The sequence below is a fragment of the Rhododendron vialii genome, chromosome 1a (genome assembly GCF_030253575.1).
Source record: "Rhododendron vialii isolate Sample 1 chromosome 1a, ASM3025357v1".
Classification (NCBI taxonomy): domain Eukaryota; kingdom Viridiplantae; phylum Streptophyta; class Magnoliopsida; order Ericales; family Ericaceae; genus Rhododendron; species Rhododendron vialii.
This window is the reverse complement of record NC_080557.1, coordinates 12,957,556-12,980,509: the sequence shown is the minus strand read 5'-3', so window position 1 is coordinate 12,980,509 and position 22,954 is coordinate 12,957,556. Positions and strand designations below refer to the sequence as shown.

General features: G+C 42.8%; 1 protein-coding gene across 1 annotated transcript; it reads right to left on the bottom strand.

Annotated features, from left to right (window-relative positions):
• Positions 1 to 15,908: 15,908 nt before the first annotated feature.
• LOC131302660 (uncharacterized) lies at positions 15,909 to 18,213 on the bottom strand. Its single transcript, XM_058329412.1, has 2 exons — positions 17,951 to 18,213; positions 15,909 to 16,209 (listed from the first exon to the last, which is right to left on the bottom strand). The coding sequence occupies exons 1-2, from the start codon at positions 18,086 to 18,088 to the stop codon at positions 16,066 to 16,068; spliced, it is 282 nt and encodes a 93-aa protein (XP_058185395.1). The 5' UTR covers positions 18,089 to 18,213; the 3' UTR covers positions 15,909 to 16,065.
• Positions 18,214 to 22,954: the final 4,741 nt, after the last annotated feature.

Here is a 22,954-nt window from a genome sequence, read left to right as displayed (position 1 = left end):
AAGTTAGTGTTTTCTTTGATATTACACGTTAGGTATGTTTTTATTTTTTTCAGGTAAATCGTTTGAATAAGACATGTTTTGATGTTATGAATGACCTGAGTGCGTCCAAGTACCCGAGGAATCAATGAAGACCCCGTCGGCCCCTGAAAATCTGTCTAAGTATGGAAAAATGACTTTTCGAAAAAGTATCGATTTTCGAGATAAAAAATGGCGGTAATTGATCCTTGAATTTTTCTAAGAGCAACTTCAAATTTGCAAGGTTTTATTCGAAGAGCAAGGTCATGTTTTAAGCCATTTCTTCTGTAGAAAATTGTGCTATTTTCTGTTTTACCCTAAAAGCTAGGGGTCAACATTTCGATTGGATTGAAATATCAAAATTTCGGTAATGCCATTGTATCCAAATGTGGGGTACTTCCTTATTTTCATTAAATAAATTAAAGTAAAGAAAAGGTAAAAGAAAGGTTTAAAATGCAATCTTTACTTAAGTTTAGAGAATGAAAATACGATACTGTGAAAGCTATTGGGTGCTGTGGAAGTTGATGCGAGCTGAGAAGCTGAAGCTGGACCTAAAGAGCTTGGTATCGGTACCTATTGTTTTCTTCTATCGGTACCGAGTGCATTAGCAGGACCTCAACGACAACAGTTATCAAGCTCGGTACCGGCACCACCTAATCCATTCTATCGGTACCGAGGGCTTTCAGAGCAGAATCTTTAGAGTATCTTTGGGATATTCCGTGCACAAACCTTGGGGAATATAAATACCCCATTATGTCACCTTTGCACGATTTGGACAGAAAAGTACCCATTTTTAGATCTAGAATAGATTTACTTGCTTTTTGAAATGTTCTTCATTGTTCTTCATTTCCAGCACTTCATATTTAATTTTCTACCTTAATTAGTTTAGTTTTGCTATTGTTGTCTTTATTAAAGTTGTAGCTTTTCCTCCGATCTATCGTTTAATCTAGTTTATTTCAAGTGTCGTTATTTCAATATGTTAGCTAGATTTTTGTTTGCTCTTATCTTTCTAGATATGTGTGAGTAGTTTTTCAAGGTTAGGTCATGGGGTGATTAGCACCTCATGGCTCGAGTAAAATTTTGTTTTTCACCATAAAGTTTGAATCTTTGGTTCGAAAATCAATGTGAAGTTCGGGTTTGTTTGTCAAATCGCATGAGGTGTTAACCTCCTTGATCATGTGTAGGTAAGATTATCGCCTACTTACCACACATGATGCTTGGAGCTCTGTCGCACGAGGCGTTTGCTAAATGAATTCTAGAGCTTGTTTGGTAGACGAACCATTTTATCTTCCGGGTTGAGTATCTCAAACCGCGTAATTGGGTGAGAAATGTAATTTGACTTGAGTCGTGGGTGTTAGGATCTCCTAGACCTAGCATGCCTTTTTATTAGTTAATTCTCCATTTAATTTAGCCTTTTTACTTTCCATTGCATACGTAAAATAAAGTTGGCTGCCTAAAAGCCGAAAGTTTTGCTTTTATCTACAAATCCAGTAAAGCCGTACTAATTTTTCCCTTGGGTACGATCCCGGTTTTCCGGATTATTATGCTTCAATTGGACGCTTATACCCTACGCTTGGGGTGTTCTTATTTGATATATCGACGAACGAAGCAGATGGACAGTTCACTTTGGAGAAGATTCGCACAAGGGATAATCTGGCAGACATGTTTACGAAGGTGGTTACTGTGGAGAAGCTGAAGTCTTGTTCAGCTTCTTTGGGTCTCCAAGCTTGAGTGGGAGGTTGGGTGGTGGTGGTGTTAATGATAGTTGATGATTGGCTGGATGTATGAATATGTCTTCAAGTGGAGATTGTTAAGATGTGAAGACAATTTTGGAGTTGCAGTAAAAATGGCCCAAACGATTTTGGGTACTGCCTTGGCAGTCGGGCACGAAAAAAAAGACGCGAATTTTGTCATTTTTGGGTTTTCTGTGTATTAGCTTGCTTGTGCATATAAAAGCAAAGTTAGGGCTACCTCCTATTGTAACTCTGACATGATTTCATCATAGTGAAACACCCCAACACATTGTGGATGTACGATTAAGCAATCACCTTAAAGTCAGAACCACGTAATCTCTATGTCTTGTTCTTTTATTGCTTTAGATTGTTTTCTGTTCTTAGTTTGTTCTTCGATTGTGTGTGCTTGCTTGTGGGTTTGGACGTTCGAATCCCCAACAGAATCCCCCAAACCACAAGATCTACAATTGATTATGGAATGCACAGGTTATGACATGCCCAAAATCTTTTTTTTTTTTTTTTTGGCTTAACAGGTTATGAATTGCTTGAGAAATTGATTGTAATGTCCAGATCTTTTTTCTTCAGAAATTGGTTGAAATGCCCAGAAGTTGGTTCAATTGCTTGAGAAATTGATTGGAATACCCAGAAATTGGTTGGAATGCTTGAGAGAAGGAGGGGAGAGAGAAATAGTGTCTTGGAATTAATCACAAAAAATTAGTGACAGAACCAATTAAACATGGGATTGGCCTCAGCATAGGATATCCCAATATTAATCCAATGCGAATCAAACAAGGGATTGTGTAGGATTCAGGACTAAATTAGTATTAGGACAAATAGTCCAGGATTACTAATCCCAGGACTCTATCCTGTCAATTTAATCCCCGAATCAAACGAGGCCGGGTAATTAATAATAACATTTGAACCTTGAATCTGAAGAATTGTCAGACGGCCTTGTTCGTTTTGGGATCTCCAAACCCCTAGGCACGGTCTCTAATAAATCTTCTTTATTTTTTTCTCTCCACTCATTACTCTAAAAAATTTCCCTCAAAATCCAAACCGAACAGGACATACTCTTGTATAAATGTTCCCAGTATTGCGGAGCCGCAAAATTCGCGTCATGAGATTTCAACAGTATTCCTCCATAAGCAAACTTTTAAATCTAATAATATCCTTTCCAATACCTTTTGTTTTGATCGGAGGAAAATGTTATTGTCGGGCTAATGTTATTCAGAGCCCGTTCCAGAAACGAAATAAGAACTTATTTTTTGTGTAATAAGAAGGCTTGTTCCTGAAAATAAGAAGGCTGCTACTTATTTTGGAAGAATTTATATAGGTACCGACCGGCCGGGGAAGGAAATCGTACCGGCAGCCGTGCCGGGCCGTCTCCGGCCACCGGACGGCCGATCCGAGCGGTCCAAAAATTCTATAAAAAAAAACGAGGGGGCTTGCGTGGGAATCAACGGCATCCGAGGTGTGTAGGATGCTTGATCCGAGCACCTCTTTTCCGTGCAGGGTGATTGATCATATATACACGGAAAAGAGGTGCTTGGATCAAGCACCCTACACACCTCGGATGCCGTTGATTCCCACGTAGGCCCCCTCGTTTTTTTTTATAGAATTTTTGGACGGCTTGGATTGGCCGTCCGGTGGCCGGATACGGCCCGGCATGGCCGCCGGTACGATTTCCCTCTGCCGGCACCCATTATCATAGCAACAGTCTTATTTTTTGTATAAGGCAACTTCAAACTCAAAAATTATGTGTTTACGCAAATAATTTTCCTACCACTATGGATCTTGTTTAATATATCTCATTGAGATCTTTAATACGGTGCAAAAAAAAATTGAATTTTTTTTTCATTTGCATTATTTTTGAGTTTAAAAATGTGAAAGGAACTTTTTATTTGAATTTTGTGGAATGACCCTTCTTATTTTTGAATGAGAAATGGCAAAATAAGTACTTATTTTTTAAGAAAGTTTCCGGAATGAAGCCTCAATCCGACGCCATCGATCCAGTACTTACAAAAGCCATTGGTTATTCTCAACAACCATCAAGACTTCCCACATACCAGAATATATGGGCATTGTCCTTCTCGACCGATCATATTGATCGAATTAAAGAACAAAATTAGCGCTATTTACGTACCTAGGTGGCCGTCACTCGGCAAGTCTTCGGTTAATTCTTCAGGCTAATGGTTGTTGCAAGTGGAACCACCGTATGCAGTTCGTCATTTTCAGTTTGAATCCTTTTTTCCCGCCGAGGTGCTAGCCTCATTATATACCGTTTGTGGGACTCCATTTTGGGTGGTTCGTCCTCTTTGAATGGTGGTTTGGGGATAGCTTTTATCTCTTTTGCCCAGTCCTGCAAAACGAAGCACGACTAAGAGACCACACCGGAGGCTCTCCGGGATGGCCCTCCGGTGTGAGAGTCAGTTTTCTTGCCAGGAAGAATTAGAGATTGGGAGCTAGGGTTTTGTTTTTGCGTACCTCCTCCAAGGAGGCATAATGGGATATTTATAGGAAACCCTTCGCTTGGTCTCCAAGATTGCACCAACGCTTCGACACGCGTCGGCTGATGTCACTATTGCATCACGTTTAGGGTTTTGCAACCGTTTTCATGATGAGCTGGCACCTTCACGTGCCACCATCATTATTCTCATAACCGTTCGGATGACGTCACGAACATCGTCATAACCATAGTCACTGTTCTGATGCGGATTGACTGGACCGTCGGGCAAGCCTTGCTCGGCACCGAGCATTTTGCGGGACCTTCGGCGGCTGTCAAAATGATCATATCCTCCTTACCGAGCAAGTGTAGGGAATGGGGTATTAGAGGAGATGTAACTAGAGGAACCCTCGGCAACAGGAACCCTCGGCCACTGTTGCTGACCCTCGGCTATGGTTACTAGATCACGTTCGGAATGGAACAAGCCATTCTGCTCGGCCTGCTACAATAGCCCCTCAACCCATGCCGAAGCTTTTCACTCGGTATGGGTTGATTCAAAACTTGGCCGAGCTTGAACCTTCGGCAGAAGAATCCGAGCCCCACATTGGGTAACAGCTGTCGAGTATTCGAACGGGTGTGTCAGTTGAAAGGACATCTAGGCAGACGAGGAGACGGCTGGCATGGGCAAGGGCTTCAGTCGCCACGTGTCGCGTAGAGGTTGGCGAGGGGTTCGGCGGTGAAATGATGGGCGGGAAATTCGAAAAGGCCTGCTCTGCTTATAAATACCAGTGAAGGAGGAGAGAGAAAGTTCTTCTGCACTTTCTCTCTCTAGCGCTTGGACCTTCTCTCTCTTCATTTCCGTTCCAGAGCTCAGCTTGAATCCAAATCCTCAACTTCAAGCCCCAAATCAACTGAAATCTCCAGGTATGTTATCGATTCTTATCGTTTTACTCTTTCTCTTGCTTTCCATGCTTATTTTCTGGGTTTTTGGGATGACTCTGGGGTTTTTTGTACTTAGTGAATAGTAGATTTCTGGGGAGAACGATGATGTTCATCCCTGAACTCATCCTGTTCTTCCGAGCCCCCATAGGACATCTGGGGCTCAGCCGAACGATTTATTTGTTGGGGTAAATTACCGAACGTTCCCCAACCCTCTTATTTTGCCGAACGTAGGGAGTCTTTGTAGGAGTACCGAGCCCAGTATAGATCAGAATATGACTCGTGAGCCGATAAGATGAACCGAACTTCCAAACGGCTTCATTTGCCGACGCATATTTCAATAGCTTAACTCCCCTTTGTTCTTTTCCTAGGTCTGGCTCACGAGGTCATCGACGTGTCTTCAGACTCGGGTTGCTCGGAAACCGAATCCGATCGTCAGTTCCTCAGCGAACTCATTGAGTGGCGTAGGTTGAGGAATAGCCGAGCGGTAGTATCTTCTTCAACAAGGATGTCGGCAACTTCTCCTGTGTCCGACGATTCCAACGCCGAGCGAAATTATGAGTACGCTGCCGACGACTTCCTTACGGAGCCCGAGATAAGCTTCTCTCCAGAAACCCAATCCGAAACCGAGCCACAAGTGGGTCAAGAAGCCAAGTCAAGGCTTATGTCAGGAGCCGAAGCTTCGACATCGGTTGTAAGCGATGCCGACCTTTTCGACAAGGGCTTGCTATGTCCCTATGCTCATTATTTCAGCGGCAGCCCTGGAGAGTATGCAGCCTTCCGAACGAAATACAACATTCCCGAGGATGTTCTGATTCATAGAGTCAGAAGCACAGACATAAAAGACCATAGGGATCACCGTCCCGAACATATAACCGTGCCTTTAATGGCCATTTGTGAGGCCGGGCTTCGGTTCCCCATTCATCCCTTCCTTAGGGAAATTCTTTGGAAATTCAGTTTAGCCCCCCATCAACTCGCGATCAATAGTTACCGAATCATCATGTCGGTAATTGCCTTGATCGAGAGTCAAGATTTGGACTTTACGCCGACGGACCTTTTTTACACATATACTATGTCTAGACACGGGAAATCAGGCCGTCGATATTTGTCAACGCGTCCCAAAAAGCAGCCACTGATAGACGGTCTTTCGGACACTGACAAGTGGGCTGACTTTTATCTTGAAGTGCATGGAAATTTTGAGTTCGGCGACGGTCTTCGTCGGTTCGCCGTTCCAAAAGTGGCTGATACAAGAGGTAATTTGACCGAACGTGCTTAAGTTATCTGTTACGCTTTACTTTCTCTTCTCTTCTGCTTTGGGTATTTCTTGAATTGCTACGTTTTTTGCAGAGCTCGGCCCTATTTCCAAGGTACTCAACACCAACTCTCGGGAGAAGGAGACCGAGACGTTGCTTGCCCAGGTTTGCCGTCACGCTCCGACCCTTCTTGATTACCGACCCTCCTATAAAGGTGTGCTGAGGAGGAAGGAGAAAGGAAAAGAGGTAGCTCAGAGCAAGAAGAAGACATCCAGTGCTCCCGCTGCCGAGGCTGTTCAAAAGAAAGGAGGAGATTCTCTTTCTGTTGGACTCCGAAAGAAGAGGCAGCAAAGAGGGGTGAGATTGCCGAGGATCGGATTTACAGCAGAGGAGTGGCTTACTCCGTTTGACTATGCCGAACTTCCCCAGCCCTCTTTCGAAGATATGTCAAGAAGGAACATTCCAAGGCCGGTGATTCCAACGAAGACGGCTAATCCTGGCCGAAGCCGAAGCTCTTCCGAGCAGCAAAGCCAGAGGGAGAAGAGACAGAAAACGTCAGAGGACGTCGTTCTGCCGACCATCTCACAACCCGTGCCTCTTGACACTTTTCAAGCCCCTTTAACAAAGGATCAGGGGAATTTGGTTGAAACCCACATTGATCTTACCGATCCGGTAACCGAGGCCGCCGTCCTTCGACAATTCAGCCCTTCATACACGATGGCTGATGGCAGGGTTCTTCTTCAGAATGACTCAGTCAAAGAAGAGCCGAACCTTGCCATCACGCTTCTGAGGGGGCTGGCCCTGCCGAGGGATTATGATCAAGTTCCAACCGACCTGATCCCAGGGCTCGGGGAAATGTGCTCGCATCTTGTGCAGGTATCACTTGTGCTTACTTTTTGCTTAGTTTTTGTACTTGTGATTTTTTTTTGCTTTGTACTCGCCTTGTGGTAATCTTTTGCTCCCATGTTCTGACAGGCTGGACAGGCTGCCTTGAAAGCCTATGACAAGGCCAACAAGGTCTCCGCCGAGCGTGAACGGTACAGGTCTGACCGAGATTCCTACCGAACCAAATGGAGGATCTCGGATCAGCAGGCAAAAGATGCGGAGGTAGAGCTGGAGCGCCTGAAGAAGCAGCTGGCCGACGCTAAGGCTGTTGCCGAGGCTGATGCCGAGAAGATGAGGGCAGAAGAGAAAGAGAAGCTCAGGGCTGCTGACGCCAAAGGCTATGAGGCTGGAATAAACCGAGCCGCGCTGGAGTATACCCAAATTGCTCACAAGATGGTCAACGACGAGCTTGAAGCTCGTTTGCCTGACTTCTTCAGGCTTGGATATGCTGCTGGTGCCGACGCAATGGCTGGTGTCATGGCAATTCAGCCCGAGTCTGGCTTCCTTAAGCAGCTGCCGGAGCCGATCGTGCCCGATCTTGACCTTCCTTATACTGAGGAAGAGTGCCAACCCTTGCCTCCCGAAGATGACGATGAAGAGATGGCCGAAGCAGTTGTGGCAAGTCCGAAGGAGAAGGCTGGAGGAGATGAGAGCCATGCCGAGGCTCAAGATAAGGCTGCTCAAGATACCCCTGTTTAGGATTTCCCTTAGGCTTTTATTTTGTTTCAGAGTATTTTGAATTTTGCTTTTAGACTGGATGGCACCGAACATTTGGGATTTTGCCATGCCAGGTGTAATAGTTTAATAGGGATCGGCATCGAACGTTTTACCAAGCCGAGCCCTCTTGGTAGGAGGTTCTGAATTTTAAGTTTGTGTTATTGCACTGAATATTTCTTTATGCCTTAGAAATATTTTCTGATTTTGACTGCCGTAGGTTAAGCAACCTTGGCTTGCTTTGAAAGTTTTGATAGTTACTTATGGTAGCCCCTACTTTGGTGTAAGGCTCGGCTCAAAATGCCAGTCTTATGCCAAGGTAATAGGTAGAGTAATTGTTTGATGTGGCCATTTTAGTTCAAGTCGAATTATGAACATAGCCGTACTGAGGATAAACTTTCAAGTTTATCTTATTGCTTTCTGTTTGGACTCTAATTTGCTAGAGTTGTTTATGATTTACTCGAAACGACCCCAATGCTGGTATAAGGTTCGGCTCAAAATGCCAGCCTTGTACCAAGTCAATTTGTCAAGTAAATGTTCTAAGGGTGGACATTGCCGAACCAATTTGTTTGATCGAGTTGTGACTGGAAATCAAATTGTCCGAGCCATAATCGTGTTTGCAGTAAAGAAATCCGAACGTAGCTGTAACTGTTTAGAATTCCGAGCTTATACTGATTGATACTTTGAATCATTGTAATCAAATATAGAAAGCACTGATGCTTCAGAAGTAGGAGATACTTTTCATTAAAAAGATTGCCAAGACAAGTACAGCACTTTGGTAAGAGAAAAGTAATAGACTTGATAGGTGGTGTGATAGAGTGCGCCGACGAGAGAGTTCAAAGATAGGCCTTCCTGAGGTTCAGAGCATTCCAGGGATTTTCAATTTCTCTTCCTTCTTTGTCTTCTAACTTGTACGAGCCATTGCCGACCTCTTTAATCACCCTGTAGGGTCCTTCCCAATTTGGTTTGAATTTTGTCTTTTGATTGGCTCGGACAACCTTCCTCCAGACCCAGTCATCGGTTCTGAACTTTTTAAGCCTTACGCTTCGATTGTAGCCCCGAGCAACTTCTTGCTGGTAGTTGGCTAACTTGAGCTGAGCATCGTCTCGCTTTTCTTCGGCTAAGATTAGCTCGGTTGCCACGGCATCATTGTTAGATTCTAGATCAAAAGTTTCGGTGCGCAGGGTCGGGAACTTCGATTCCAGTGGTATGACAGCCTCCATGCCGAAGGCCATTGCAAAAGGAGTTTGGCCGGTAGAGCGTCTGGGGGTGGAGCGGTAGGCCCAGAGGACCCTAGGAAGTTCTTCGGCCCATTTTCCTCGTTTAGAGTCCAGCCGACGTTTGATGCCAGCGCAAACAGTCTTGTTAGTGGCTTCGGCCTGGCCGTTGCCCTGGGGGTAGGATGGGGTTGAATTGAAGAATCTAATTCCAAATTCAGCACAGAGTCCAGTTAGTTCCTTGCCGACGAATTGTGAGCCGTTATCCGATACAATAGCATAAGGCACGCCGAATCTTGTGACAATGTTCCTCCAAACGAATCGCCGAACGTCAGTTTCAGTAGTTGTGACTAACGGTTCGGCTTCCACCCATTTGGAGAAGTAATCCGTTGCAGTGATCAAGAACTTGAAGCCCCCAGGAGCAGTTGGAAGTTTGCCTACTATATCCAAGCCCCACTGAGCAAAGGGCCATGGACTAGTGATAGGTTTGAGAGACTGAGCGGGCTGCCTTGGTATGGGGGAGAAAAGTTGGCAAGGCTTGCACCTTCTGACCACTTCTTCACAATCCTTCTTCATTCCTTTCCAAAAGTATCCTTGACTTAGAGCTCTTTGACATAGGGAACGGCCGCCAGAGTGACAACCGCAGCTGCCAGAGTGGAGCTCGGTTAAAATAATCGGGACCTCGGTTGGGTGAACTACCCGAAGGTATGGCCCAGTGAAGCTTTTTCTGTAGAGTTGGCCGAGCTCAGAGATCCAGTAGTAGGCTGCTTTGCTGCGTACACGGTGGGCCTCCTTTTTGTCAGAGGGAAGAGTATCATCTTTGAGAAATGAGATGATTTCATCCATCCAACTTGGGCCGAGGGAAATGTTGTATACTTATTCCGATACTTCAAAGCTCGGCTCGTGGATCTCGCCGAGGCTGATATGTCGATATTCAGATGCTTTGCTTGCCGAGGCCAAACTAGCAAGAGCATCGGCATGAGCGTTGTTCTCTCTGTTGATCTGTTCGATTTGGAATCCTTTGAACCCTCGGATTAGCTCTAGAGCGGTAGCTTGATACTTAATCATTCTTGGGTCCCGAGCTTCATAATCACCTGTTATTTGATTGACGATCAGCTGAGAGTCGCAGAATACTTGTAGATCTTCCACTTGTAAACTTGCCGCGGCTCGGAGACCAGCAAGCAGAGCTTCATATTCGGCTTCGTTGTTTGTAGCTTGGAAGTTGATTGTGATAGCACTTTCATGAAGGACGCCACAAGGGTTTACAAGAACGACCCCTGCGCCCGAGCCGTTGCTGTTTGATGCCCCGTCAACGTGCAACTTCCAAACGTCTCCGCTAAATAAGTTCCAAACTTTCCGAGCCTCTTGTTGTTCCAGCATCCCGTAATTAGGCTTTACCAGTGTGTCCTCGTCCGGGCTTCCAGGGGTGAATTCAGCAATAAAGTCTGCCAATACTTGTGCCTTGATTGCAGTTCGAGGCTCAAAGTGGATATCAAAATTTGCTAATTCGACCGCCCATTGAGATACTCTGCTAGATAGATCAGCCTTCCTCAAGAGGTTCTTAAGTGGAAACTCCGTGAGAACTATGATGGGGTGCTCTTGAAAATAAGGGAGCAATTTCCGAGCTGCTGTAACCAATGCTAGAAGAAGCTTCTCCAATGGCAGATATCTAGTCTGTGCCGGGAGCAAGGTTCGGCTAGAAAAGTAGATTGGTTGGTCCTCAAGGCCTTCCCTTCGGACAAGTGCCGAGCTCACAGCGTGCGGAGAGACAGCTAGATAGAGATGAAGAGTTTCGAAGGCTACCGGTTTGACAAGAAGAGGGGCCGAACTAAGATAAGATTTCAGCTCGGCAAGGGCTGCATCACAATCTTCCGTCCACTTGAAACTTCGTCGGCTTTGCTTCTTAAGCGTTTGAAAGAAGACATGGCACTTATCCGACGAGCGGCTGATAAACCTGTTGAGAGCCGCTGCCATCCCAGTGAGCTTCTGAATTTCCCGAGGAGTGGATGGTGGTTTTAATTGCTGAATAGCTAAGATCTGGTTCGGATCTGCCTCGATACCGCGCCGAGTAACTAAGTAGCCGAGGAACTTCCCTGAGCTAACTCCGAAGGCGCATTTGTCGGCGTTAAGCCGTAGCTTGTGCTTTTTCAAGATTGCAAAGACTTCGGCAAGATGAGAGAGATGATTCTCAGCCTTGAGACTTTTCACCACCATATCGTCGATATAAGCTTCCATGATTTCTCCGATGAGAATTCCGAACAACAAGTATACCATTCTTTGGAATGTGGCACCAGCATTCTTAAGGCCGAACGGCATAACTAGGTAGCAGAAGAGGCCCCTGGGTGTGATGAATGCCGTCTTTTCCATGTCGTCGGGATCCATGGCTATCTGGTGGTAGCCTCGGTAAGCATCCAAGAAACTCAGCCGAGCATGACCCGCCGTTGCATCTACCAGTTGATCAATTTTTGGAAGGGGAAGGCAGTCTTTCGGACAAGCATCATTCAAGTTGGTGTAGTCCACGCAAACTCTCCATTTTCCATTCTTCTTTTTCACCACCACAGGGTTTGCGAGCCAAGTGGGGTATTGTACTTCTTTGATGGCGCCCGCCTCGAGGAGTTTGCCGACTTCCTCATTAACTGCGTCGGCGTGAATGTTGGCTGACCGCCGAGGTTTCTGAATTACAGGCTTTGCTGATTTTGAAACTTTGAGGGAGTGCTGGATAAGCTTTGGGTCAATGCCTGGCATTTCGTACGGTGTCCATGCAAAAACTTCGATGTTACTTTTTAGGAACTGCAAGGTTTCTTCACTCTCGGCTTGGGATAGGCCAGCGCCGAGCATGAAATAACGTGATGCATCTTCGTTAAGAGGGAATTTGATAAGATCCTCAACTGATTTCTCTTCAGGAAGAGATCCGACGTCTTCAAGAACTGGTTTGTCAGGGACTTCAACCCAATGTACTCTTCTGGTGCATGATGACTTTCCAATGGCCGAGACGTAACACTGTCTGGCTTGTAATTGATCTCCAAATAGGTCTTCTTGTCTGCCGTTGGCGCCGATGTACCTGACCACCTGGTGGTAGGTTGAGGCGACGGCTTTAATTGAATGAAGCCAATTTCGGCCGAGGATCGCGTTGTATGGGCTCGGGGCGTCCACAACGACAAACTCCAAATTAGAAGCAACCGAGCCTGTAACAACAGGGAGGGTAATCCGTCCAAGAGGCCAAACGGGAGTGCCACTGAATCCGATCAGAGGGACTTCAGCGGGGAGAAGGCACGATTCAGGAATTTTGAGTTCCTTAAAGAGAGACAGGTACATTACTTCTGCCGAGCTTCCTTGATCAATCAACACCCTTTTGACAGAGTGAGTTGAGATTTGGATTGTGACCACCAGAGCGTCGCTATGGGGTGTTTGGACACGTTGTAAATCTTGCTCGGTGAAGGTGATTGACCAAGGACGCTCAAGCATTTTGACTCTTTTTGGAGCGCGATTGATGGAAAAAATTTGGGTAACTTTCTCAGCTTTGACAAGCTCTTGCCGAAGCTGTCTTGCTGCCTCCTTTGTTGTTGATCCATGAATAACATTGATTACTCCGACTGGACGCGGAATAAGGTTTTGTCCGACAGCGTTCGGCTGTCTTCTCGGCGTCTTTGTCCAATCGATATGATCATCAAGAAGTCCTTGTGCCGTCAGATTTTCCAAAAGTGCCTTATAGGGAGCGCAAGCAGTGGTGTAATGCCCGAGCTCATTATGATACGAGCATCTCTTCCGATTGTTGTTGTTTCCTTCTTCGGTGTTCAATTTGGGAGGGTTCGGCCAGACAAAGAACGGTTCCCTCTCTATCGTACGGAGGAGGAAATAAATTGGCTCTTTGAAAACTGTGGTTTCAGCTACATAGTCATGAGCTTTCGGCCCCTTTTTGTCTGCCACCTTGACTGTGTTGACCTGCTTCTTCGGCTGGACAGCGACCACAGGCTTCGGTGGTGCGATTTGGGGCGTGGGGACATGAAGGCTTTGAGGTATAATTGAGTTTTGTCCTCTTTGAAGTTCTCGCTCGGCAAGGAACTCTTCGTAGGAACAGAACTGCTCTACCGTCCTCATTAGCTCATTCATTCCATGAGGCGCCCTTATTGCTAGCTCATCCAAGATCTTGCTTCCAGTTTCCAAACCATTCTTAAAATTCCTTGCCGCCCAGTATTGATCAACACCGGGTATCTCGTTAAATAGCTGCCAGTAACGTTCGGCATACTTCCGAAGCGTCTCGCCGGGCCTCTTTCTCATCTGGGCTAAGGCATCTTCTTCCTTAGCTTGCTTGTTGCTAGTGATGAACCGATAGTTAAAAGCTCTTTCAAGCTCTTTGAAACTATGGATCGATCCAGCCTCCAATTGGTTGAACCAAAGCAAGCCGAGGCGCCCAAGACTTGAGGGGAATGCTTTGCACATGATGGCATCATCGTCGGTGACGCATGAGATGGTGCTTCTGTAGCTGATGAGATGGGTGTATGCCTCGGTCGTGCTGGGATCGAACTTCTGGAATTTTGGAAGATGTAGACCTAGCTTCGGCAAGGTGGCTTGGATCTTTGCCGAGAAGGGTGATTCTGTCAGCTTTTTCAATTGGTACTCGTGGGTTGGCCGAGGGGGAAGACCTTCCCGAGTGTTTCGAGACTTCTTTGATGCTCGGCATTCCTGTTCTCTTTGTTTTCCTTCGTTCTCATCCTGCCGACGTTGGAATCCCCTCTCCCTCTTTTCTATGGGGATCTTTCCGTAGTTTTCTTCTGGAAGATTTTCGGTATGGTAAACTCTTCGTCGGCTAGGGCGATCGTCTTGCCGAACGACGACACTTACACTTCTTTCACGGTTTAGCCTCCGAGCGCTGACTGAATTTGTTGCTCGTCCTTCATAGGCCTTTTCCCGAGGGACTTCATCGTGTTCGATCCGATGGCTCTGGGGACCTTTCCCGTTTCTTCTCGGCGTTCGGCTTCTTTGCCGTTCGGATTTGTATGGGATGAGAGCCTGATCGTTGTCTTGGAATTCCACGGTATCGTAGCTTTGGGAGCCGTGGGAGTATTCGTCTCCAGCCGATGAACTGGAGAAGACAGTATGCGGGCTCCCCTCTCGTCGTCCTTCTCTGCCTGTATGTCCCGCACCATTGCCGAGACGTTTATGAACTGGTGAGAGCTGCTGCCTAAGGCGAGCGCTGTCCCCAATTCGATGGTCTGTCAATGGTGGGTCCAGGCGGTCGTGGACTGAGATTCTTTTTGGCCGTGCATCAATACCCAAAGGTGGAGGGGGCGGCAAATTTCCTCTCCGGCGCCGATCCTGAGATCCAGAGTGGGAGGCCGTTGGAAATTCTTTGGCCTTAATTCTTTCGATCTCCAGTCGTAGGACGGCTACATCAGCGTTGGTCTGTTCTTGTTGCTGCTCTAGCAGTTGAACGTATGCTAGAGCATCTTCGCTCAGACCGACTGGACGTTGGATGGAAGAGCTTACGCCTGGAGGAGTAAATCCAGGAGGGTGAGATGGGGAGGCAGCGTTGATACCGGTCTCAGAGGTGATGTGCAAAGAGGAGCTGAGGGGTTGAAAAAGAGGAGGTGGTGGTGGTGCTCCGCCCATTTTTCTTTGGAGGAGACTTGTGGATATCTCGAGAGGGTGAGGTTTTTAGGTACGAACGAGGCGGTCGAGGTGGAGGAGCCGCCGTGGATCTGAAAATCAAGGTTTCACGTCGGGTTCACCAAATTGTGGGACTCCATTTTGGGTGGTTCGTCCTCTTTGAATGGTGGTTTGGGGATAGCTTTTATCTCTTTTGCCCAGTCCTGCAAAACGAAGCACGACTAAGAGACCACACCGGAGGCTCTCCGGGATGGCCCTCCGGTGTGAGAGTCAGTTTTCTTGCCAGGAAGAATTAGAGATTGGGAGCTAGGGTTTTGTTTTTGCGTACCTCCTCCAAGGAGGCATAATGGGATATTTATAGGAAACCCTTCGCTTGGTCTCCAAGATTGCACCAACGCTTCGACACGCGTCGGCTGATGTCACTATTGCATCACGTTTAGGGTTTTGCAACCGTTTTCATGATGAGCTGGCACCTTCACGTGCCACCATCATTATTCTCATAACCGTTCGGATGACGTCACGAACATCGTCATAACCATAGTCACTGTTCTGATGCGGATTGACTGGACCGTCGGGCAAGCCTTGCTCGGCACCGAGCATTTTGCGGGACCTTCGGCGGCTGTCAAAATGATCATATCCTCCTTACCGAGCAAGTGTAGGGAATGGGGTATTAGAGGAGATGTAACTAGAGGAACCCTCGGCAACAGGAACCCTCGGCCACTGTTGCTGACCCTCGGCTATGGTTACTAGATCACGTTCGGAATGGAACAAGCCATTCTGCTCGGCCTGCTACACCGTTCATCAGTGCATCCATCGACTTCCTCTATGTCTAACATGTTTTTATGAAGGCTTCAATCTTTTTATGTTTTGTATGCAGTACGCAGGGGGTGGAGCTATGTTGGGGCCGAGGCCCAGCCTCCGAGCCTCCAAGTTTTAAAATTTTTATTTTGTATTTATATCTGATTTTGAATATTATTGATAATTATTCGTGTAAAACTAATATAATTCCGTTAGTACTTGTGATTTTTGAAAGGAGTTGTGTATTTGATCTTTTTGAAAGCTAGGATGATTGAGCATAAGATAAGAACTTTATAACTACTAGTCAAACCAATGTAATGATCATGAATTAAACCACATGAAAAATACAAGATAAGAACTTTATAACTACTAGTCAAACCAATCCAATGATCATGAATTAAACCACAAGGAAAAATACAAAATTCCTCTTTTCTTTCTCACATCAGTGCAATTAGTAGCATTCAAGAAGAGGAACCCTTGAAGATAAGAAAATTGAGGGTCTCAAGCCCAAAGTAGATGAAAGTCCCTTTTGAATGAGTGAAGAAACAACCAAAGTCTGTACCCACCACACATTGCCATCCGCACCCGTATCTTTTGTCAAATTCCTGCATGCACGCACGTGGATCAATCCAAACAGATCAAGCTAGGAACAAAATACTATATAGATTAGTAAAAATTAGGGCCGTAAATGAACTGAACCATTCACGAATTATTTGAGGCTCGATTCAGTAAGAGCACGTTTGAGTTCGATTCGTTTGCTAAACGAACTGAACCTGAACCTCAATTCTAAGCTCATTCCGTAAATGAGCCGAATCTGATCCTAAAGGTATTCGGCTTAGTTAATCTCGCGAACCTCTACTTAAATTTAATTAATAATTCAATAAGGGTCTATTTATAAATATAAAATTTTTTAAGGTTGTATATATAATTCAATACTTATTTTTCTCCCAAATTCTATACGATCAATGATAGAGTTTGGGTTCGCTTGAGTTTAATGAGTCGAGCTGAACCAAACCTGAGTCTTGACGAGCTCAATTCAAGCTTAGGTTAGGCTCGGCTCGATTCGTTTGAGCTTAACAAGCAAAACTCGAGCCAAGATGTTCAGGTTCGAATCGAACCCAAGCCGAACTCGAGCCAGACTAGTACCTTAACAAACCCAACCGAGCTGAACCCGAGTCTTGAAAAATTTTAATGAGCCGAACTTGAGCCAAGTTGTTCAGGCTTGAATCAAACTAGAGCCGAACTAGTGTCTTAACGAACCCGAGCTGAGCCGAACTCAAGCTAGACTAGTACCTTAACAAACCCAACCGAGCTGAACCCGAGCCTTGAAAAATTTTAATGAGCCGAAGTTGAGCCAAGTTGTTCAGGCTTGAATCAAACTAGAGCCGAACTAGTGTCTTAACGAACCCGAGCTGAACTTAACAGGGTTCGGCTCGATTCGGTTCATTTACTGCCCTCGTAAAAATTAAGAACCTAAGATATGATAGTACTGTATATATGGATGGAACTTCTTTTTCTAGCTATATTAATTTGTTAGTATATTAGAATGTGGTCATGTAATTTCTAGTGAAAAACCCTTGAGGTCAGATCTTACTTACGCCCTCCGCTTTCTCCAGCGACGTGGTTCAACTCCAGCGACTTTGGAGTCGGTCTTTGTCGACTCAACGACAGATTTTACGACTTCGATTAATTTCTGGGCGGAGATCGAAAAAGTGGGGTGTATTTGATTTATTTGCTTTTTTCTGTTGGATCGATTTCCTTCCCGTCCCATTGTGGAGCGGCTTTCTTCTAGATTTAGTTTGTGCCTACTTCATGGTTTGAGCTGGGTTTCCTTTCAGGATCGTCTACTACGTGCGACATCTTTAACTGGCCCTATATCCGACTCGTTGTTGGCCTGCTTTTGCATATATGTAGTATGTGTCTTGAACCTGCTTGTGCACGTGCTCTAGTCTAGATTTTGGTATAGCTAGATTGATATAAGATTTTGATTTTCAGGAGTTGGGTGGAAGTTAACGTGGAAGTTTCCCAAAAATTTTTACTTCAAAATTTTTTTCAAAAAAAAAAAAATTTCCAAAAAAAATTAAAAATAAAAATATAACTTCTTAAACATTTTTTTTTGAAAATAAAAAATTTACAGTTTTCTTAAAAAATTTAAAAAAAATTTAAAAATAAAGTTTGAATCGGATTGATGACGGATTTAATTCGATCCGATCCGATTCGTATTTGGATTACCGGATTCGGATTATCGGATTAACGTTATCGATCTCGAATTGGATTTTTCGGATCGAATCCGATCCATTGACAGACCTAGTTGAATGGAAGTAACCGTTGAAGTAGTAGTGGTACCTTTTTGATGTGGGCTGAAATAGAGATGCAGTCAGAGACATCATAGAGATCAAGAGCTGCAGAAGCACAAGCCATGGCTTCAATCTGCATTTTCACTGCCATATCTGTTTCCTTCACCAATCCTTTCCCTTCCAACATTGTCTCTCTCTCTCTCTCTCTCTCTCTCTCTCTCTCTCAAATACACACTTGCACTTTGAGATCGATTCTTTTCCTGGTATCCCAGATTCCAGTTATACTTGGAATTTCGGAGTACAAATCTGGAAGTTTCTCCAAATTCAAAGTTCTACACTTCTACTCACCTTTTTCTTCTCTGTTTTACATTTCCAGTCATACATGGAAGACTAATTTGTATGGGCTTAGATTGTTTGACACGTGTATACAGACCATTAGCATTTTGTAAACTTTTTTTTTCTTTTTCTTTTGTTTTGTTTGTCTTTACTGAATTTTTGTTAGATTCGCGTCATATTTGTTTGATTAATCATCCATCTCGACGAGAGATGTCTAAAGAGTACTCTCTCCGTCCTCCCATTCTTTTGTCTCTCACCATATCCCAACCAGATAAAAATACAGTAATAATTATAACTTTTAATTGGTACTACTATTTATATGCAATATGGATATTCTTGTTTGATAATCTTAATGAGCTCTTTTAAGCGATATTTTCAAAATCACCTAAAAAATTATAAATTATAAGATATAATCAATTGAAAAATGACACGGACTCCCAAAATGAACTAAAGAATGGAGACGAATTGAGTAAAAAATTATGCCAAAATTAAAATAAAAAAAAGTTCAATAAAGGCAAAATTAGTTCCATAGAATGAATCTTCTAATTAGTTAGCTTGCCGGGTTTAAGAATTCCTCCCGGTCAAGGGTCACAAACTTTTTTTTTTTTTTTGAAGTTTTGTCTTATATGAACTTTTTTTAACATCGGATCACATTGTTATATTTTTCTGATTCCTCTTATCGAGACAAATGATTAATTCTAAAAATTACGACGAAAGACTTAACAAAAAAATTGCCAAAAATAAAAAATACTGGAAAAAGTCTTAACCAAAAAAGTTTAAGAGAATGCTGCCTCATTTGTATAATTAACTGGAACACGTAACAAATATAATAAAAATCCCTTACAAAAGAACTAAGAAAATAAGAGAAACATTAAAATGCATAACTCGTGAACCATATAGTTTTTTTTTTTTTTTTTGATCCGCTGAACCATATAGTTTGAAACTAATCATAATGGATAACTTCACTTTTCTAAGTACACAATTCACGTAACAACGCTTAAAATAGGGAGAATGACGGTTAAGGATGTATTTGATAATTAATACTCACCAATGATATTTTCAACATTATAACTTCACTTTTCTAAGTACACAATTCACGTAACAACGCTTAAAATAGGGAAAATGACAGTTAAGGACGTATTTAATAATTAATACTCACCAATGACATTTTCAGCATTAACAAACGTTCTTAGCTTGTCTTTATATTAATTATCAAAACACGTCCTGGGCCGTCATTTTCCCTAAACAATATGTAATATAGACCGGAAATATATATATATATATATATATATATATATATATATATATATACGGGGCGGTACCGGGGTCACCCAAAAAAACACCTCATAGTTTTCGATCAAATTTTGATGATCTGAGCCGCTCAATGTGATCAGAACGTGATTTTAAAGGTGCTTAGAAGAAATCAGCAAAAAAAATGACCGGAAAGGGCTTGATCTGAACAGTTTCGAACAGTTTTTTATTGAACGGTTCAAATAAAAACTGCTCAAATCAAACCTTTTCCGGTCATTTTTTTTGCTAATTTCTCGCGAGCACCCTTAAAATCATATTCTGCACACATTGAACGGTTCGGATCATAAAAATTTGATCGGGAACTATGAGATTGAGATTATGGGTGTTTTTTTAGGGTGTCCCTTGAACCGTTCCAATATATATATATATATATATATATATATATATATATATATATATATATATATATATATTCCAGCCTAGGGAACACATTCACTCCGCTTGGCTCACCATTTTGAGAGTAACTTTTACTCTCGACACAGTTTTCAATAAATTTCTCTCTCTATCTCTCTCCACTCATTACCACTCAACTCTCAAAAATAACTTTCTAAAACCTCAACCAAACAAAGTGATTGTCTGTACCAAAAAATTAGTCAGGTGCGCCCAAAATAAATCGGACACTGTGTAGCACAACTTTCTTTGTAAATTATATGGGCTTTAGAGAGATTTGTTTGAAACGTATGCAGGACGGAATACATTTCTGTTGTTTTCTGAAGGAGACTTTGACCTATATATGTGAAGACAAGCTGCAGAAGTTTCAATTCAATCATGCCATTTTCGAACGCATATGAATTGGGAGAATCTATAGAAGTTTTTCACATTTGTGTTCGGATTTCGATTTCATGGACGGATTTCTGTGCGGGGACAAAAGGAGAGTGATTTTTTTTTTTTTCAAATTCTTGGACCACAAAAGGAGTGTTTGATATGCATTAGGATAGTCTGTCGAGTAACACCATATTAAATTAGGAATTGATTTTCACATTTTCTCTTTTTATATCCACGTTTTTTTTTTGTCTTTTAGCAAAAGAAATGCATATCCTTTCAACACTTTTAAAAAAAAAAAAAAGGTGTGGACTGTGAATATAAAAAAGAACTGTGCTATTCACACAGAGAAAACCCACACACAAATCACGCACAGATTTTTTGTGGGGTTCATTATGGGTCCCACATAAATAATCCAAATTGTTCATTAAGTGTAAAACATTTTTTCAATGGTCTTTGCAAAAAATCAGTTCCATCCAATAGCTATAGAAACTCGATCCAATCATCTAAATTTTCATTCGGATTTTAGGATAATGAAAAAATAGATGATTGGATCGAGCACCTTTAGGTATCGGATTGAGCTGATTTTTTGCAGGGGCCCTTGAAAAAATATTTTACATTTAATGAACGGCTCGGATCATTTTTGTGGGACCCTTAGTGGGCCCCACAAAAAATCTATGTGTGATATGTGTAGGTTTTGTCTATATCGTTAGCATTATATTATAAAAAAAGGAAGTGTGACTTACAAAAAAAAAAAGAGAGTGAAAATAACTTCCATGTACAGATGTACTAGTAAATTTCTTCGTCCATTTTTAAATGTCTCGCTTTGTAACTCCAACTTATTAAGAAAATATCATTATATCTTTCATATCAACTTTTACCTCCATTTTCCCTATTTACCCTCTATGGTGACATAATCATTACACTTTCACGCACTAACTTTTCAAAATGGAATATACTTTTAGGGGTAAAATAAAAAATGTACCAATTTTTACCACTAACTTTATAAAATTGATATTTATTAAGGGACAACCTAAAATGAAATACTGAACTTTAGAAAGGGGACACAGAGAGTATAAGCCGACCACGGGTGGACGTTTTTTCCAAATAAAATGGAAAAAAAAAAAAAGGGAGGGGGGGGGGGGGGGGCTCCGGACGACCGTCCATCTGTGATTCTGTATGACATCTTAAAGGTGAGGATCTTGATCAGTCAACATCAGAGTTTCCAAACGAACGATGATTCCGTAGAGATAGCCGATGCCAACGGACGGTGGAGCCGTGGATGCATGTCTACACTAAGAGTAATTTGGAAATCAGTAATGATAGCACAACAGAAATGCACAGATTATGTGCAAATGTTTTTGTGTGGGTTTCACACAAATAATTTGAGCCATTCATTAAATCTAAAATATCTTTTCAAGATCCTTTGCGAAAAAATCAGCTCAATTTGATGTCTATAGTTGCTTGATCCAACTATATAACTTTTTCATTATCCTAGAATCTGATTGAAAAACTAAATTATTGGATCAAACATCTATAGGTATTGGATTGAGCTGATTTTTTACAAAGACTCTTAAAAAAATATTTTTACATTTAATGAACGGTTCGAATTATTTATGTGGAATCCGTAGTGGACCCCACACCGGATCTATGCATAATTGCTGTGTGAGTAGCAGCGTTATTTTGAAATCAAGTGTGCTATTCACACAAAGAAAATCGATATGGATCGCACACAAAGTTTTTGTGGGGCCCACTATGGGTCCCACACAAGTGATTCGAGCCGTTCATTAAATGTAAAACATTTTTTCAAGGGTTCCTGCAAAAAATCAACTCAATCTGATACCTATAGGTACTCAATACAATCATCTAACTTTTCATTCAAATTTCAGAATAATGAAAAACTAGATGATTGGATCGAGCACTTATAAGTATCGGATTGACATGATTTTAAGCGCAGGCCCTCGAAAAAATATTTGACATTTGCTTAACGGCTCGAATTATTTGTGTGAAACTCGTAATGGGCCCACAAAAAATCTGTGCACGATCTATGTTGGTTTTGTTCTGTGTCAACAGACTTATTGTTTTGCATCAACCCCACACTTACATTTAAGTCGAAGGCTTTATCGATCATTATTAGTTTTAACATTTTAATTGGGGTACTTTTTTTTCCCACAAAATGGTAGAAGATTTCATTGATATAATATAAACATACAATCAAAGTGGATTAACCATGCCAGAAGAGACAATAACCAGGATGCTTAGATTCACAAGCTTATAACTCCAAAACTTCACAAACCAACACGGCAATTCCTTGATCATCAGCCAACTTTTGACAACCGCCCAAAACCAATGAATAAAACCCCAACAAAATCACTGAATTGGGAGAAACTCAGCCGAGAGAAAGACTCACGGTAAAAAATCGGAGGGAAAAATAGAAAAACAAATTGAAAAGCAACATAAATAAAACCTCACAAACAACACCCAACCAATGAAGCACTCCTAACCAACTGGGACTAGCTCAGTTGGCCAGAACTTTTGCATCTCACTAGGTGGTTAAGAGTTCAAAAGTCTCTCCACCTGCGTGTGGGTCTTCTTCCCTCAAAGGATTTTTCATTTCTTTCTTTGTTTCTACCGTATAATAGGG

What these genes read in the sequence shown, in the direction of transcription:
- LOC131302660 (XM_058329412.1), bottom strand. Translation starts at nt 18,088, where the DNA reads ATGTTGGAAGGGAAAGGATTGGTGAAGGAAACAGATATGGCAGTGAAA. An exon ending in TTTCAGCCCACATCAAAAAG is followed by an intron (nt 16,210 to 17,950) that starts GTACCACTACTA and finishes GCGTGCATGCAG; the next exon opens with GAATTTGACAAAAGATACGG.